The sequence below is a fragment of the Hypomesus nipponensis genome, chromosome 2 (genome assembly GCF_054491055.1).
Source record: "Hypomesus nipponensis isolate SF chromosome 2, ASM5449105v1, whole genome shotgun sequence".
Lineage (NCBI taxonomy): Eukaryota > Metazoa > Chordata > Actinopteri > Osmeriformes > Osmeridae > Hypomesus > Hypomesus nipponensis.
Window position 1 is genome coordinate 5,365,841 of NC_140362.1, and position 18,254 is coordinate 5,384,094.

The window sequence follows — 18,254 nt, forward strand, 5'->3', positions numbered from 1 at the left end:
GGCTGAGCTGACGGCATGCTGGGGCAAGATAGGTGTCATATAGCTCAATTGTAAAGAGCTCAAGGGTATTTCCCTGTTATGCTGCTCCTACACTGATCCCCCCCCTCTCAGACAGTTGCCTCAGGTATTTCTCAGGCTCCTCTACCAGCCTCATTGTTTCTGAGTCTGGGGGAGGGGGTCAGACTATGAGAATGTAAGCGTGGACGTAACCAAAGCTTGGACAAGGAAACCTAAGCCTCATCTCTCTGCAGTCACCGTTGATGTTCCGTCCCGCCATCACAGAGATTACAGTTCATTTTGCAGAGAACCAAAAAGGAGGGATCACGAGTCACTGCACGATGAATCATGGGGTTGCAAAGACAAGGTCGTGGTTCCTAAGCCATCAAAGGAAAGTTGGAACATTTGTTCACATTCTTTACATAGCTTCCACGTTCACATGGTACCTTGTAAAAATGCACCGAAGAAACAAATGTATAGATTCCTTGAGAGGAAGGCATACAATTAATTAGGTGACACATTCCTTACACAGTAAAAAACAAGTGTATATCTGATGCGCTATTCAATAGCCTTCAGACTTCACTTTAATAATTGTAGTTGCTCTCCTGCTGGCCCAAGTGCACATTTTGCTGTGAGATGTGGGGTTCCCATGAGTCTAGAGCCTGGGGCCATATCTGACATGCTGATAAATTGCTCTCTGAACTTGACACATCTCCACCGCCACATGAACAGGTGTCTTCAAAACACGTAAATGCCCCAAGGACCTGGGTATCCCCTTCTGTGGCTCAGTTTACCACAGACTGGATTAGGAATGATACAAAAGGGTTTAGAATGAGTGCCAATCACTGTTAATCAGTAAGTTTAGCTCCTTGAGTAGGATAATCTGTAATATGTGCAATTACATACTGCATGTATATTCTTTTCTATTATGAGAGACAATCTTATGGTTAAGATATCTGGTAGCCGAGATGTGGTTACTTTACTTTGTGGCCAGTACAGACAGACCATACCTTGTCTCTGACACCGAAATACTGCAGATCTATGCACTTCTAGATCTTCTGTTGTATGACACTATTCATTTGCACGTTGTTTTGGATAAAAGCGTTTGCTAAATGAATAAAAAATGAAGAGGAATGTCTACAAAAATTCAAAGAATTCAGCTGTCTAACAATCACAGGTTTATTTGAGAAGGAAAGCTTACATAGCTATGTAAGCAGTCAAATGAGAAAGTATCTAATGTGACCTTGGATAAACTCCAATGGTACAGCTGTTGAAGACAGTGCCATCAGACACAACGCAGCAGTCATCTGACCCTACATCCCAGTAACATTTGCTCCAATCGTTTTGAAAGTTTGAAACGTGTGGCAGACCAACGCCCTCTAAGGTATGGCCTGTTTAACATACACAAGAGAGGCATGTCCAACCAGCCAGAGACAAACTGTGTGACCAAACCCTAATCTTCACATACCAAATACATATACAGCAGACAAAATCGTATTGACAGGACAAACAGTTAACGTTAAGAGTAATTTATCTGACCTCTCACCCACAATGCCCCTTTGTGTTTCATTGTTATGTATGTTCCATGAACGTTGGCTTTAAAATTGCAATTTGTTTAATTGCCTGGAAAGAGTCGTTGTGTGGCAATTTCAGTTCCAATAATTGCCTTAAATATAGGCTAATGTGGGGGCTCTGGCTGCTTGAGCAGCAAGCTCATTACCAGTTGATGTTGGTTGTTGATTACAAGTAGGCCTACAGATGTAATGGTTTCAGATTAACAAAAAATGCTGCGTCAAAACCAGAGCAGAGATTGCAACTCTGGATGGATGTTTCTACTCAGATGCCTTGGTGTTCTCTTTCTCTTCCCACAGCAGAATTGTGTGTGGAGTTTCACAACAAGGATTTTTAAAGATGGAGAAACCCCCCTGCCTTGCCCAGAAAGCGTGTAGAATATGAACATGTAGGCTATAGGGGAAAACAGCCTTGTTGTGTTTCCACAACTGGGCAGCCTTGTGTATTCAATTTGCATCCATGAGTAATCAGGTCAGATGTCTAATCAGGGATGACAGAAGACGACAGCAGTTAAGTCTAGAGATGGACACAATCATACACACTGTTGCAGAAAACGCGGTCTCCAGCTTTAATGTGGCAACGCGGAATCACACAGCAGAACAACGCTCAAGGAAAAGATTGCTTTATTGTACTGTATGTCTCTCATGATCCAAAAAGCCTTCCATTGAGACCAGCGGTTCACCGCCTTGACTGTGTTTACAGAGGATTGCTGTTGTACTGTATGTCTGGCTCTACATAACGTTTTCTGTACAGCCTCATAATCATGTTCATCATGTTGTTGAGTGAGGGGAATCATCTGCATAGAATATGGGTTGGGCTGGGGTTGATTTGAGTAAAGGGTCTGCTTTTGCTTCCTTTGGCCTACGCTGCCTCTCGCTGTGGTCTTCTGGCTCAGCTGCCCAGCTCCTTTCTGCTGACCCTCACCCTTCCCTTGTTCCACTGTTTCCTGCATGCCTGTTGAGTAAGCTTGATCCAGACCCAGCTTGTTTTCAGCAGCACTCCCCTCGCTTGTGAAACCAGAGAGGGTGCTTTGCTTACCTTTGCCTGGCGCACACCACACGGACACCTGTCAGGACTTTCACTGGTGGTGAGGCCTGTGTGTCTGCTGCATTGGAAAGGACTCACTTTGCACTGCTGTACCCTGTTCAAAATAGCCAATGTGTTTTCCACCACCGTCTGACCTCAAACAAGTACTTCAATAAACAAACCGTGCCCCTGCGCATGTCATAGGGCACGTGTCAAACTCGAGGGCCCCTACACGGGAGTTTAAATGGCGTATTGAAATAAGTCTACGCGGCTTTACAGCGTGCATTGACCATAAACTACATCTCTCACAATGCACTTTGATGATGTTACGGCAAAGTCACGACATCCCGCCTCTAGAAAGCAGTGTATATGCACATCAGTGTTTAACGCAAAGTTCCAAGTTTAACTGTGGGTGAAGGCGAGCATGATTTGAATGACAGCACTCCAATGCAGCCGGTTCTGCAAACGTACCCCATGCGCATTTTCAGCCAAGGTCCTCGGGCATTCAACCCAAGTTGGTATCGCTCTCGAACTGTTCTCGAACAGCCAAGCTAGATGCATGTTTCTGCTTCCCCTGTCGACACATCAACCCCTGAATACATCCTAGGTTTGGGTTAATTCCCAAATGTGTACAACGCTTGACTCCGCGCCTGATTAACACTCGGATCGATAAGCAGTCCCAAAAATGGTATCAATATAAAAAATTATATGATCCCTTTACATAATCATGATACCCCCAGAAATGTTAACTGCACCCCCAGTCAAAGCAGGCTGCATCCAGCCCTAGATGGAAGGCAATTTCTAGAAAGATGGGAAAAAGAATATATGTTTGTGCTTCAAGGAGAAAAAACTCTGCAATCGCAGAAGAATATGTTCACAAAAGGTACAGCTAAAAACAATGTTTTACATTGTAAACATCGTTACATTGTAGTTACAACTGTCCCTTCGAAGGCAACCATAATGCTGATGTGACCCTGGGTAAAAATGAGTTTGACACCCCTGTCATAGGGTGTCAGAGACATCATGTCTTGTTTTGATTCTACACAATTCTGCAATTGTGTACCAAATAGGACAGCTTTGCTTCTTTAAAACACAACTTCCTACTAATTCACACATTTTTTCCATACAAGTATAAACTATTAAACTAAACACCATTACCAATTATATAGGTTTGATTTGGCTATAAATACAAGTGTAAAGAGCACAGGTAGTGTCACCATGGAGATGTCTGTTGGTACATCTTTGGAATTTAGGCCCACTGCCAGATGTTTCTTCCAACTACAGATTGTATTGGTTTGAGATAGGTTTGAGTCAAGAAAACAGGCCACTTTCAGAGGGCTTTGAAGGATATTATGTTACACTGGGACAGAAAGACACATGTATTGTCTTCATTTGCTTCCCAAATGAGTAGTTTGTATATTTGTTGCACTAGTAATTTGAGCTTTATCTGAGGCACACCATTACTGTTTGCCAGATGTTAAACGAGAAAAATTGTGGGAGGTAGGCCTGTATCATGTGTGAAATGAACATGAGACTGACTGTAGTCATTCAAGTGAGGGTGTCTGCCTGCTGAAAGGATTTCAAATATCTGATCAAAATAGTTCCGATTTAGAAATCTAAATGTAAAATCTGCATCTTGACAACTTCCGGACGACTACAGCACAGCCTCCCCAACTCCGAAGAGCCTTGCAAAACAGAGACGCTCCCTAAAATATCTCTCCAAGTAAAAAGCGACATGTTCTTCAATGTTGTAGCCTACGTTCCACGCTGTATTCAGTTTAGCTGTCAGCATTACAAAGTCTTTATTACACCGCTATAGCCAAATACTGATGGCGCAGGAATAACGAAATCAGTAGGCTTATCTTGAGAAATAATTAACACACAGGCACATGACAAATTCGGTCCAGCTGCTCCTTAAATTGGCCTACCTGTTTTCTCCTTTTGTATTTGAAGGCGGTGGGTGTAGAACAGTTTGGTTATCCTCCATGTCCACCACACACTTCGTGTGCAATTCCGTTTCTGCAGAGTTTAGAGCAAACTTGAAGAAGTTTCAAGATTGGCGATTTTATTCCGCTACTTCACAAATCTGTTCTGATTTATAGCCCTCATTACAGGTTGAACCCTGCAGCAACCCTGTCATTTGGATGTAGCCTACTAACTTTCTACCTGCATCCAGAAAAAAAAACAATAGCCTATGTGACATCGGGTTGTTGCGAATTCATTATAAAACAAATCTGACTTCGCTTCACTTACCTCTGCGGTTCATTGGACGAACTCTCACAGCAACTTTTACCTTTGTATCCGACATTTTTATACACTTTACTTCCACCCTAGACTATCACCAATATGTGTGCTATGCGCAAGCTTTCAATGTAGCCTAGGGGCTGTCGTCTATTCCAAATAATTTCACCCGACCAGTCCAGATTCCTGTCGTTGAAAGGCTGTATCCTATTAAAACAATCCCTACCAGGTCCAGTCCAGAAGAATAAAAAACATCTACATCCATCAAGTTAGCTCCCTATCCGAAGGCAGCTCGGTACTCCAGCCCCAGACAGCATCCCAACCGCCATCTTCCACTGGGAGCACGACTGACTGCTGGAAAATCCTCCTGCCGACGGGCGACGGCTGTGGCTGAGCAAAAAAAAAATGGATTTCGCATGATACGAACCGAACTTGTGAAAACTCGGGAAACGTCGCACACTTTAAGTGCACCGGCATTTGTTAATTTCCAGCGCTCTGCTTTGAAATGAATTATTCCAAATTCTTAATAAAAAAATGCATAAAATGAAACGCAGCCTAACTATGAGAAAGTAGGCAACCAATGGAGTGGAACTTCGGTTCATCCTCCGTTGGTTTTCAACAGCTCACTGTCTATGAAAAGGCCAGACACTGCCTGTCTTGAAGAGGGCAGTTATTAAGGCGCACACTACAGTAAAAAACTACGTTACCAAACGTATTTATTTGCATCAATAGCCTAAGTCAAACAAGCATTATACAACTTTATAGCGGTACACGTTAGGGGTCCATTGGGCTACAGAGGGTCATGTTAATTAAAATGCCCTTTCAAAAACAATAACAATTATATATTTTTTATATTTGATCAAGTGTGCATTAAGACTTTATGCATATTGGTAGCTATGTATACTGCTCATATGGCGACAGTTGTTTCTGAGCTGTTTGAATACATCTTCACTGAATGGTCTCCACTGTCTAAAACAATGAGTGAGTTCTGGGCTGTGGCCACCAGCCCCACTGGACGGACCAGGTTCTCTCTGACAAGGGGAGTCAGAATTGGGCCACTCTTGAGTTTTCCCAAACTCCATATCATGCCCTGCTGGGAGTCAATCACAATCACATCTCCGTCGATGTCAAAAGCCACAGCTGACATGCACAGCCACACCTTGGAGTCCAGACTCAGGCTGAAGCTATCTATCTGACAGAACAGTTTAAAGTCCTTGTTGTACACTTTTAACCTTGTGGGCCGACAGCCTCTTGGTGGCTGCGAGGGGTCGTCCAGTTGCTCCACCACAGCGATATTCCCCGTCGTCCGGCAGCAGGCCACTGCTTTGGGCCTCTGTAGCTCAGTGACGACTGCTTGGTTACTCAGAGTCACTCTACGGCCAACGTCCACTGTCACCTGGTGGAGGGAACCAGTCTGAAGGTCAGTGACCAAGATGTGTCCACAGCTGTCCACGTCGACGCCCCACGGCAGCTGGAAACATTCCTGGACCGTCAACACAGGACTCCCCCTGGAGGTAAACACCTTCACTGCACTGTCCCCGGCATCCGTCACCACCACATACCCAGTGGGGGTTACTGCTACATCCGCTGGGTAGCAGATCTTATCCGGAGCTCGTCCTCTCTGCCCAAAACTGTGCAGCCTCCTGCCCTGTGGACCAAAGACCACAACCCTGCTGTCTCCATCCTGAACCACCACCATGGTGCCGGATGATCCAAAAACAGCTATCCCGGTGGGGTTGATCAGTGTCCCCCAACCGCCAAAGACTAAACCGAGACGTAGAGCACCGGAGCTCAGACCCCTGACCCAACTACTGCTGCCAGCCCTCACCCGGTGAGGGACAGGGGACTGGGGACTTCTGGACAACAGCAGCTCCTGGAGGTCAGTCAAGGCCTGGCAGTGGGAAATGCTGTCAACAGCACACGTCTGCCTGCAGAATGGGCACTCCAAAGTCCTGAGGAGGGGGTGAGAGAGCACTCTGACGCATTCCAGACAAAGCACATGGCCACAGGAGAGGTTTTGTGGTCGGTACTCTCTCTTCTCGGTGCTGAATTTCTCAAAGCAGACTTTACACTCTAGAAGGTTGATCTGAATGTCCCTCAGTGTGGCGTCTGGTCTGGGACTCCCATGTCTAGAGCAAACTGGAGCCTCAGCCATGATAGAAGGATCCTGTTCTTTTCCTCACCTGACTGCACCATCAGCTCCTCTGTAGCCAGCTGGAGGTTGATCTGGAGAAAAGGGAGTCAGGGCATGAAAACACACAGCACCGGCAATATTTTTCACAAAGCATCCACATCTAGTAGGCCCAGAATGTCATGTGACATGTGACTCAGTCAGCACAATCTAATACTCTTTGCTGCCCTCTTTTGGATGGGATGTCTAATTGTCCTTGGCAGCATGTCAGCCCTTTGGGTGGTGGTAGGTGACATTGCACAAGATTCTGTCCTCATAATTTAACACTGAAGAACATAAATTATTCATTACTCAGCCCTTTAGGGTGTTGTGATTTGAACCTACATAAGGCTCTATCAAAGCTACACTGAAGCCTGGCAAGCAATGTTTTGCTTCTTCAAACTCATTGCTCTTCTATTTTCTTGGGAACATCTTTCGAGGGTGATTGAACGTATCGTGTTATAGGTCACAACGTGTCAGCTATTTTGGTCTGTCTGATCTCTGGCATGCCAGCAAAGTGAAATGTGATCCCTACAAGGACAAATCCAGAGTCCCTACCCTCCGTAGATGCAGAGTGCTCTCCAGAGGTCAAGCAAGGTGATTCAAGACTTTACTGAACAACCAAACACATCAGTTTCAGAGATATACCGTATAGATCTTGTGTGGGCAGAAGATGCACAACATTGTGGATTGACGGGAAGTACGTGTACTTTAGCGATCATCTATTTCAACCATGCATACTCGGTAAGTCACAGGTTGCATCACATGCCAACAGTGCCAAAGATCAAGGCGCCGTCTGTCCATCACGGGGGGGGGGGAAGCAACTTTTAAAAATAAACCTACAACACGTGGCTACATTTCTCAGTCATAGTGGACCCCAAAATAAACAACGCCACGTAGATATTAAGAGGAAATGCAAAACATTTTATTAGGTACTTTTAATTCACAGTGAAAAACAACAACACAAGTCTCTATATCAGTCAAGTTCTTTTCTTTCTTTTTTGGCAAAATTGGCATAACCCAGACACAATGTACCAATTACAAAGCCAGGGAGCCCCTTCCATCCCCTTTCCACTGAGAATGACAATGTCTGGATTATCTTGGATTGTGAGGGACACTTTTGTGCAGTGATGGTAACTATCTGACAGAAAATAAATGGACTTTTAATGAAAGCACAGAGATCACAAGCACTGAAACGTAACTCAAATTATGCTTGATAATACAAACTTCCAAAAAGTTAGGAATAAAAAATAAAAAGTACATGCAAAACAGGCACAGGGGGTGTTTGATAAAAATGTTAGCCTATGTCAACATTGAAAGTGTAAATACTTCTCAGTGAGAGGTTTCACTTGTCACTAGTTAACATTCCACCAAAAAGACTTCTATATTTGACACAGCCATGCAAATGCCATGTAGGTGAAGTCCGCATAGTCAAACGAAGCTATCTCTGCAGACTGTTGAAACTTGAAAACATGCATGAAAGAATGAATGATTTGCCTTCTTGTTAATTCAGTGAAAATAACTGGTAGCAGCCACAAATGAAAACAGAGTGAAATCACTCAAGGTCACAATGATTCACAAAGCACACCAACAACATACATTACAAATGTACAGTATACTGATTACAACAGGAAGCGGATGCTCTTGAGGAGTGCCCAACGAATTTAAAAAGTGCTTAAAACGTGTGCTTTGCTTTGACTCACGTCTAACACAAAACTCCTGTGAAAAAGAAATGATCTTTCCACGCCAAAGCTGGTTTGCATTAAAATCCTGTTCACATTTCACTCTTTGTTCAAGTCGTGAACAACAACAAAAAAACATGAACACTTATATGGAAATGTAAATACAACAGATGATAAATTGGCCCAATCTGATCATATATTTGTCTCTTACAGTACCAAACAGGGTTCAATGTCTATGACATGGTCTACATGTGCACTCTACAGATATGAAATGTTTTGGATCTGTTACATACGTTAATCTGATCATGACACCAGGGCTGGTGCTGTACAGACCAGTAGGTTTTACATGAAACATGAATGATATATTGTATAGGATAAATGTAGTTTGCAAATCACGATTTACCAACTACAATGAACATGCGTTCCAACTGTAGAAGAGCAATTTTGCCCCCCCCCCCCCACCTCCTCCACACACACACACACACACACACACAAACACACACACACACACACACACACACACACAGAGTAGGGTAGGAGCAAGGCCCTGACTAAGCCACCAGTAGCGGTGCCAGTCTCAGCAGAACAGACCCCTCTCTTTCTAACACTGTATGGACACGCTCATCCACTCTTTGGTGCCCAACCTCTCCGTTGTGGGTGAGTGGTTCTCTGTAACGTGTTGAAATGCCCTGGGAGGTGTTAACTTCTTTCAGCCTCCTACTCCTCCTCCTTCTCTCCTAGCTCTGCCATGCGAGGAGCGAGGGGCCCTACACCCCTGAGCTCTCGTCATTACTGGGTCCCTACACCGTTGATCGATTTGTTCTTTCCTGAGCCCCTTCCTCTTTGTCTGGTTGATGAGACTTCACCCACTACGTCCGTCTCCTCTGTGAGGTAGAGAGCAAAGATTTAAGATTGGGAACAAATGATCCAGAATTACGTGTTGTGACACAGGAAGGCATCATTCATCTATTTAGTATGGCACATTGTGTGTGTAGGTGCGTAAAATACTATCTAACCACTAGGGGTCAGGCTAATGCTAAGAAATCAGTTCACATGCTCGCTGACAGAGGTTCATAGAAAGGCATGACATTGCAATGACGCATGTAGGCATAAACTTGAGGGTTCACCACAGAGGGACCTAACTGTGGACTTTTACCTTTGAGAGTTTCCGATTCGTAGTCGGTGGATTCGATGTTGCTGTCCTCACATTCTGAGAGGCTCTGTTAAAGCAGAGGAGGTGTGAACACATTTCACACGTTCCTCCGACACATGCTACACAGGGGACATGCAGCAGCTAGCTGACAGAGGCACATGCTTCAACAATGGACAAACCGTCCCCAATGAAAGGCACTGGAGTTTTACTTCATCTTCAGTCAAGCAGGTGGGTCAGTTATGGTAAATCAGATTTACAATGACGGCCTGACAAGATGGCGGGGGGGGGGGGGGGGGGGGAACGTTCGACAAGAGCAGCCAAACGCTAATGATGAGTACCTTTTCTCTTGGGCCGTAGTTTTCTGCATACCACACCATTCCATACAGGCACAGGAACGTGATGAAGGCCTGTAAAGAGGAAACCAGTAAGAGACAATGATTAATAAAAGATACAAGATTGATGACAACGCTGGCATGATCGCACCACACTGCAAAACAGTGTAATATCATGCAGAATGTATAAGTAGGAGGTGCAGTGATAAAAAGGTGACTGCCTCACTGCTGTGTATGGTGTCATAGTCTACGTTTGCAAGGTGGTTTGAAAGGGTATCGGTGGTCTCCTTACCACACACAAGAGCCAGAGGATCACATAAAGAATCTGCGTTTTGGAGAACAAGTCCTGTCCAAACTTAACACATGCCAAGGCCTCCAGGAAGGCTATCGCCCTGAAATACGAAGCCAGACACACAACAAGGTCACACACAGAGCATGCTGGGTAGCCGGCTCCACGCCACACCTGTCACAGGGGTGGTGACATGACGGAGGGGAGAGCGGTGGAATGTGAGTGGCTCGGTCGAGTGAGGTGTGCAGACACATTACCCTGATAGGGGAACTAGGTTAACATTTACGACACTGTTCTGACACACAGGTAAATGAACACAGCTAAATGGACCATTATTGCGCCGTTTCTTACAACATGTACTCACTGACTACAACCCTCAGGTATTTAGTTGACTATAAAGCAACCTTTGTCTACTGTTATGTTGACATACTGTGTGGTGAGGGTGGCAGTGGCTTAGCAGGCTTGCCGGCTACTGTTTTATAACCCCCACGCTGCAGAACAGCTAGCACCCACAACAAAGCTGGCCTTATCTTGGGCCCTCATCTGTCCGACCTCACACCAGCCCCCACGGAAGTTTCTAAACAAACGTACAGCGGCTGTCTTAATAGTATCTTCGGTTGACTGAAAGTCAAATGACTTTGATGAGTTGCAGAGACAGGATGACAGTTGGTGAAAGACTTACCCAAAGACCCAGCACTGCGTTCCAACTCGTTTACACTGTGTATCTGTTAGGTATGCATAATATTGCCTGGAACAGACAGGAAGAAAAAGTAGAACAGTGGTTGAAACATGTTTGGAGCCTGCTCTACCAACAGTCAACCTTTTTGTCACGTGTGGAGCATTCTTTCCAGGGCAGCAGTTCTTTTCCAGGACTGTTAAAGAGGGTCCGCTGACATTCTTACCTCACGGTGGGAGCCGTGATGATGCCAACAAAGAGGATTCGACAACAAGTGAGTGCGTGGCAGGCTGGGAAGACAAAGATGTGCTTCAGGAAGAACGTGTTCAACTCTGTCAGCTGTTGAGGGGAGGGAGAGGGGGAAGGGGACAGACAGAGACAAAGATGATCAGGTTTTCATTAGTCTTTCAAAGAAACACATTCAGATTGGAGCACCACAGTGTCCCAGTTTAGGATAATGGGAGACTGAGGCCTGCCTCGTTACTCTCTCATTTGGCCCACAGCCTGTGTTGATGAGCCCTCGGGAGAAAAGCTAAACTGTGGCGACTCTGGGTCTCCTAAGTTCCCTCCCCCCTTCCGGGAGAGTCCAACCACTGTCAAAGACAGGTAATTACCATCTAAAGCCAAAAGAGTGTTGGAGACAGGCAGTGGGAGGGAGAAGGGTTGGAGGGAGGAGTGGGGCTATTCTATTTCATCATGACACAAAAGGCAGAGAAGCAGCCTCTTTCATCACCATGGCAGCCAGCATGGAGGGTATGGGAGGCGCGGGTGTGTGTGTGTGTGTGTGTGTGTGTGTGTGTGTGTGTGTAAGTGTATGGGGTGAGTGTTGGCAGATATGCTAGACTGGGCTCTCCAGTGGTAAGCAATGGGGTTTGCTCAAGTACTCCATCCATGGTGTCCTCTATCCATAATTGTACCTCGTGTCATCCATCTTGTGTTTCACTCGAGTGAGATGAGCTTCTGACATGGAAACCATAGCCCAAAAAACATTCAATCATACATCTTCATTGTTCAAACAACATTTCCAAGAACAGTCAGCTGTTCTTGGAACAGAACGGCTGTAAACAGAAGTATATCGTTAGTAAAGGGCCTAACTCACCTGCCAGATAATCATGAACAGATAGACCCCAGTAACGCGCTGGAGAGAAGAGTTTGGGTCGAACCAGCGTACATAGGTCCAGCTAGCTGGGGTGAACTGGAGCGCAGCTCGCTTAATCTTTCCCGTAGTGGTGTGGATGTCTCTGGACCGGAAGATAGGGCATTGATCGCAAAAGCATCACAGGCGTACATACAATAAGATAAGTACTGTCTCAGTGCAAGAGGGAAACGCGGATGAAAGCAATACTAGGTATTAATCATTCAAGTCTACTCCACCGTCTCCACTCCACTTTCTCACCGTCTCTCAAGCAACAACCCTTCTTATATTTCAAAACAACAACAAAATGAGAGCCTTTTCTTTCCAAAAAAAAAGTCTCTGAGAATTTTACTACAGTTAAATACACTAATGAGCTAAAGGGGACTTGAGCACAAAAGTGGAAATTCTGGTTAAGAGCCTACTTGATGCTCGCCCAGTGGTAGGTTCTCATCTCCAGAAAGCGACAGACGGTCATGCCCAGCCAGATTCCCCCTCCGTTACACAGCAGGATGTCCAAGATCACCTGGTCCCACCAGCACTCCGCAAAGTTAGGCAGCAGGTGCATGAAGAACAGCTGAGGGAGGGAAGGGGGGGGGGGGTGAATTAGACAAGGGATGGAGGAAAGAGGGAGGTTCAAAACATCGGACTCAAGTGTGCACCACATGGATCAAGTGTGCGTGTGCAGGTATGTGTGTACATGTGCGGGTATGTACCTCTGTGAGCTCCCAGGTGATGCTGATGGTCCAGCAGAGGCCATAGCTGCGGATGAGCAGGGCCTTCATGCCCCAGCCCCAGAAGTGACTGAAGGCAAAGATGTCAAAGTGGCTCAGGATTCGCTCCCAGGTGATCACATGACAGTTTATTGCATATTCCTGGAGAAAAAATTCAAATTAAAAAATAGTCAATAATTACTGAATTGGTGGACTATGTGATACATATACACACTGAGTGGGTGTATATTGTGAAATTGGCAAACAATGATTACGGAAAGAGCTTCACTCTCACCATGACGTCAGCCTCTCTTTTGGCATAACGCAGGTTGGGGTCCAGCCAGTACATGACCTGCTTCACCTGCTCCCAGTTTAGGAAGATGATAAAGACCAGGAACAGGAAATAGAGGACACTTAGACCTGAAAAGAAGAGGAAGACGTGAGAGATATCATCCAGAGGTTCATTAAATCCTCGCTAACCAAAAAATACATGGCAGGCTCCCTTACCAAACACCACTCGCCATATTGCTGGATGTGGTCTTGTGAATGGACCTAAACAGATGCATTAAAAGGACATTTAATCAGTAACTGGATTTAAGAACTCAAATTTCACCACATGGCAAACAGTCCCCCTTAGGGAAAATCAATAAGGCGTACCTGTCAGTGTATGATATACTGTTTTTTCTTTATTTATTTTTTGTTATCAACCATTGTCAAAATATATAGGTCTCTACAGTGTTTGCACAGCCAACTACCTCCCAGCAGGTTAATAGTTAAACTTAACTTACCGTTGGGGAAGGCCAGGATACTGATAACCAGGAAGAAGGAGATGACTAAGATCAGACCCACCCATAAGTTACTGTCAGGGTTCCCATCATCCCTGAAAACAAAACAAGTGCAACCATGAACTACACAACAGCTTCTGATGCTGACAGAGGTTTTTTTTTTTTAAGAATAACATGATGGCTTGACATATATGCAGGTCTGCAATAGTTACTATCCTTTCACAAGTTTAACACATCTACTGACTTGATATAATAACGAACCTCATTGCCATTCTGTCAGCTATCTTTGATGAGATTAAACGATGGTAAGGCTTCTTCACAATCAGTGATTGTTGTTGTTTAGGCTAGCTAACGTTAGCTTACCATTTAACTTTCCTTCTTGTCCCCTAACATTATACACAAGGAGTAGCTACAAGACAGCATCAGCAGTCCAAACCTGACGTTAACGTACATGGAAAGGAATGACAGCTTGACAAAACATAATTACAAGACTTGTTAGCTATCCCATATCATGCTCATGAATGATGTCAACCAAGCCATTCAGAACATCCTGCTTTTTGCAGGCTAATAGTAGCTTAGCTTGCTAGACGCTTTACGTACTGGTAGCTAGTTAATTGGCCATCTTACCTTGTAAATGCAAAGTACATCAAGCTGAGCACTGTGCATGTTAACAGTGTTATTGTGTGCGGTTTGTAGAAAAAATCGATGGTGATATCTTCTACTTGCTGTTCGTTGATCATGCGGAAATGCATTCTGTAGTTCACATCATCTTTACTCAGGGTATGGGATCCGGAGTACATAGACGCCATTCTATAGTAAGAAGGAATGCACCGCAACCTCTTGCTAGCTAGCAACGTCAGCTAGCTAGCCAATAACATCAGGCCAAAGACGCAATTAATATATTTTTTTCGTAAGGCTAAACAAGTCAATCATACGAACACCAGTCTAAATCATATTAGTAGAATTACTTAAATAAAACGCATAGAAAAAAAAGAAGAAATACGTCGTCCGTTGAAAAGGCATAAACAGTCCTTGTTTTGCGAGACGAGCAGGGGTTAAATTTACTGAAATAATTTTAGGTGAACTCTGTATTTTGATTGGTGTACATGAGAGTGTCCCCCATGGAAGGTAGTTCACGTCAAGTCCACACCCCAGGTCATTCAAGAATCTTTCCTCATACCTAAAGTCCCTTGCCTCGTACAGTACGAGAGATAATTTAAACTAATCATATCTTGAACTGAAATAATATGGAGCATTTTCAAAACATGGAAATGTTACAATCAAGAAACAAGGCAACTTCATGTCATAAATCAAAGCAATTCATTTATTATGTTTCAATGTGTGATTCAGTGATTCAATGAATGTATTCAATTGGTAAGATAATCATTTTGTTAGCGAATTTAATGATTCGGACAAAACACCACCTCAGAACTTTAAACCTCAGAAGATGCTATAGTCGTGCGTTATTCTAGCCTGTTCCTGGGGCTCTGCTACCATCAAGTGGTCACTTGATCTCATGATTTACATGGTTAACAAACGGTAAGTGTTTGGGCATGTACATGTCAACTTTAGACAATTATTTTTGACTCATCATGCAATACTGTACATCACAGACATGGGTCTTGTGAACGTCTTGCACTTGACCACAGGAAATAATCTATGAAACTTGTATTGTATAGCACACATGATTACAAGTTAAACTATGAATATAATTAAACCGTTGGATGCTTTTCTTCTGAGAAACATTACACCCTTCAATTTCTCAAGGTTCTTCTTGGTTTGTGGTATGAAAGTATCAGCACGTCTGCTATTCACACATCAGCTTTTACCACAAAGGACAAACACTGTACTTCCTATCAAAGGCTGAAAAAGCTAATCCTACTTGTATATAGTACACCAGTTTAGTCAAAATGAGAGACAGACAATTATCTTATAGATTCGTAGATTTGAAAATCCTCTTTAGTGCTACTAGTCTTTAGTGCAATGAATAGCATAGCCTAATGTCTAGTTTATTAATCTAAACACTATTAAAACAAAACAGATAGGGGATTCTGGTTGAGGCAAATACAATTGTAAAGATTTATTTGTAGGACTGGATATTTTAATTCTTTTTTATTAAAGATACAAGCCCATGTAAGAATACAATTAAATTTATTTTGAGTAATGAATCCAACAGTATTATAAAGATCTCTGAAGTGCAATCATCTCTTGATAATGCCATAAATAATACCCACAGTATGACAGTAACAAACAATTAAAGCTTTACAAACAAATTTAAAAAAACATCGAAGGAATTGGCAAACATACAGCCTTTTTAGAAGTTTGACATGATAGCCAATGATTTATCTAACCTATTACTGTTAGTTGTTGAGCTCTTGTCAATCTTTTAGTTCCCCATTTGCTTGAGAGTGAGAACTGGCTGCAAAACAAATTGTATTTATGGCTCAGCTATATTTAACACATGCTGACTATTTATTTTTCTACATTTGAAGACAGTATACCTATTGTATTTATGGTGTGCGTAGAGAGAGTATACCTATTGTATTTATGGTCTGCATAGAGAGACCAATAAAAACATCTACGTCTTCATTATGTAAGTTGTGACTTACCAGAATGTTGAAATGTTGTCTGCAAACTGCCTTACTCTCCCAGTAGATCAAGACCATGGCAACAAACATTTCGATGATCAAAAGTGCTGCAATAATTATTTGGATCCCTTTTTCTACCTGAAAGATGAAGAAACAAGAAAAAAGGTAATATGGTGTAGGGGGGTAAATATTGTCCAAACAACCTAATCAGACCACATCTTGAATACGGTGTGAGAGCCATCAAGTTGAGACCGTCCAGAAACTCCAGACTTTAGCATATGAGAGGTGGGGGCAGGTTTGACACCCAGCCTTACAATGGTATAACAGATGAAGTGTATTTTCATGCAAAGGCTTCAATTATTTTCTGTGATCTTACTTTGATCTAAGTCGCTCTGGATAAGAGACTAAATGACTAAATGCACTGTAACTATTGAAGGCTTGTAGAACAAAATAGAAGATGATTGTTCCTACCGCTTCACGCTTTGTTGTAAAATACACATCAAGGGCGCAGAGAGTAATAGCCACAATGGACCAGAAAAAGCTGGTGATGTTCACTGAAAACGAAATTTTTGTCTGAAACATAATGAAGACATAGATGTTTTTATTGGTTTTAAATTGTAGACTGTCTAGTACCTTTTTAAAATATAGAAAATGTATCAAATTAAATATTATACAAGAAAGATTTAAGATAAAAAGAACCTACCACACACATGTTTGGAGTCTGACCAGCTACATATGACAGCATTCCTGAGAGGAAAAACTAAAAAACATATACATTTAGAGACCCACACAGTAATCATTACAAAATTCCAAACAATTGAAGAGGAATTCACATCAATTGGAATGGCGTGGATCATCGGAATATCAGCATAAGACATCAACATACATCAATCATCATATAAAATGGGGAATAAATTATGGAAAATTATGAAATATTTACTAGAACACTTGGCACAGTATACAACAAGTCACGTTGGTTTGGAGTCACCAAACCGATACCAAGAATTAGTATGAGAACTCCAGCAATGAACTGAGCCATCTGTAAAAAAAAACAACACAAAAACAAAACAAAGGATACAAATAATAAATAGATATGCATGTACAATCACTGCAAACCTATAGGATAAACTAATCGTAAAATATAAAAAAGTGTATGATGGCTACATTTTGTAATTTGACACATATCTTAAAGACAAAGTTTAAACTGTAAAAGTTGGACATACTGTACCCCAAGTGCTTTGGGCTGTCCCTTCAAGAACACCTTGTAGACATCTTTAAACACACAGTGGAAATTCTCTGGCATTAACTGGCCCTCTTGAGCATCTTTAAGACTGCCCAATGGAATGATGATAAGCATGTGCTCATCTGAATAAAATGTATCCTTCATTTTCCTGTGGGGAAAATCAATCATCTTACACATGCCCACAAAAGCCATCCCTCTTCACACTTTTAGTTTTGGTGATTTGACCAACCTGATCTTTCAAGCTGAGGGGGATCACGATTCTGTCTTCCAGATCTATAACGAATGCTCTGTAGGCTAAATGAACACATATGATACAGAAGACACAGCAAGCATGATAAAGGAGATAGAAGGGGGTGGGGGACATAAATGGGGCCTAAGCTGCACAACGTGTCCGTGTGGTTTGTGATGCGCGCATGTCTTGGAGCTCTGATAGACGAGGGTGTGGTCGGTGCAGTAGCTATAAGCCTGGCAAAACAAGAGCATTGAAAACTGGTCGTTTATGATGAGGTGATTAACTCCGTATATGTGAAGGCTTACTATTTTAAGTGTATAACCTCAAATCGCACAAAAACTAAACGTTAGAATTCATTCAAAAGAAAGGCAAACCTAATTACTTTCCAAAAAAACGTATTGTTTGCTCAACAAATCTCACGAA

General features: G+C 43.0%; 4 protein-coding genes across 6 annotated transcripts in view; all 4 read right to left on the reverse strand.

Annotated features, from left to right (window-relative positions):
• Window positions 1-5,382, reverse strand: part of kif13a (kinesin family member 13A) — a 41,491-nt gene extending 36,109 nt beyond the window's left edge. For 2 of the 3 annotated variants that reach the window (XM_084703521.1, XM_084703512.1), the window contains exons 1-2: window positions 4,849-5,381; window positions 4,524-4,614 (exon numbers count right to left, since the gene is read on the reverse strand). In XM_084703521.1, coding sequence (XP_084559647.1) covers window positions 4,524-4,614; window positions 4,849-4,903 — 146 coding nt within the window. In that variant the 5' untranslated portion in view covers window positions 4,904-5,381. Of the gene's footprint in view, window positions 1-4,523; window positions 4,615-4,848 lie in introns of all 3 variants that reach the window. The other variant, XM_084703504.1, reaches the window with a different exon arrangement.
• Window positions 5,383-5,535: 153 nt separating this feature from the next.
• On the reverse strand, window positions 5,536-7,115 carry LOC146300538 (E3 ubiquitin-protein ligase NHLRC1-like). The gene has a single exon (XM_084669235.1). The coding sequence runs from the start codon at window positions 6,989-6,991 to the stop codon at window positions 5,744-5,746; it is 1,248 nt and encodes a 415-aa protein (XP_084525361.1). The 5' UTR covers window positions 6,992-7,115; the 3' UTR covers window positions 5,536-5,743.
• Window positions 7,116-7,909: 794 nt separating this feature from the next.
• ptdss1a (phosphatidylserine synthase 1a) lies at window positions 7,910-14,897 on the reverse strand. Its single transcript, XM_084703536.1, has 13 exons — window positions 14,396-14,897; window positions 13,772-13,863; window positions 13,491-13,535; window positions 13,279-13,403; window positions 12,987-13,145; window positions 12,696-12,847; window positions 12,238-12,379; window positions 11,365-11,477; window positions 11,145-11,210; window positions 10,466-10,565; window positions 10,180-10,248; window positions 9,845-9,908; window positions 7,910-9,572 (listed from the first exon to the last, which is right to left on the reverse strand). Exons 1-13 carry the CDS (start codon window positions 14,575-14,577, stop codon window positions 9,478-9,480), a joined length of 1,404 nt encoding a protein of 467 aa, XP_084559662.1. The 5' UTR covers window positions 14,578-14,897; the 3' UTR covers window positions 7,910-9,477.
• A 945-nt stretch (window positions 14,898-15,842) lies between these two features.
• On the reverse strand, window positions 15,843-17,743 carry LOC146300540 (uncharacterized). The gene is made up of 6 exons (XM_084671052.1): window positions 17,585-17,743; window positions 17,297-17,395; window positions 17,060-17,116; window positions 16,828-16,929; window positions 16,378-16,494; window positions 15,843-16,187 (listed from the first exon to the last, which is right to left on the reverse strand). The coding sequence occupies exons 1-6, from the start codon at window positions 17,741-17,743 to the stop codon at window positions 16,155-16,157; spliced, it is 567 nt and encodes a 188-aa protein (XP_084527178.1). The 3' UTR covers window positions 15,843-16,154.
• Between the last annotated feature and the right edge of the window lie 511 nt (window positions 17,744-18,254).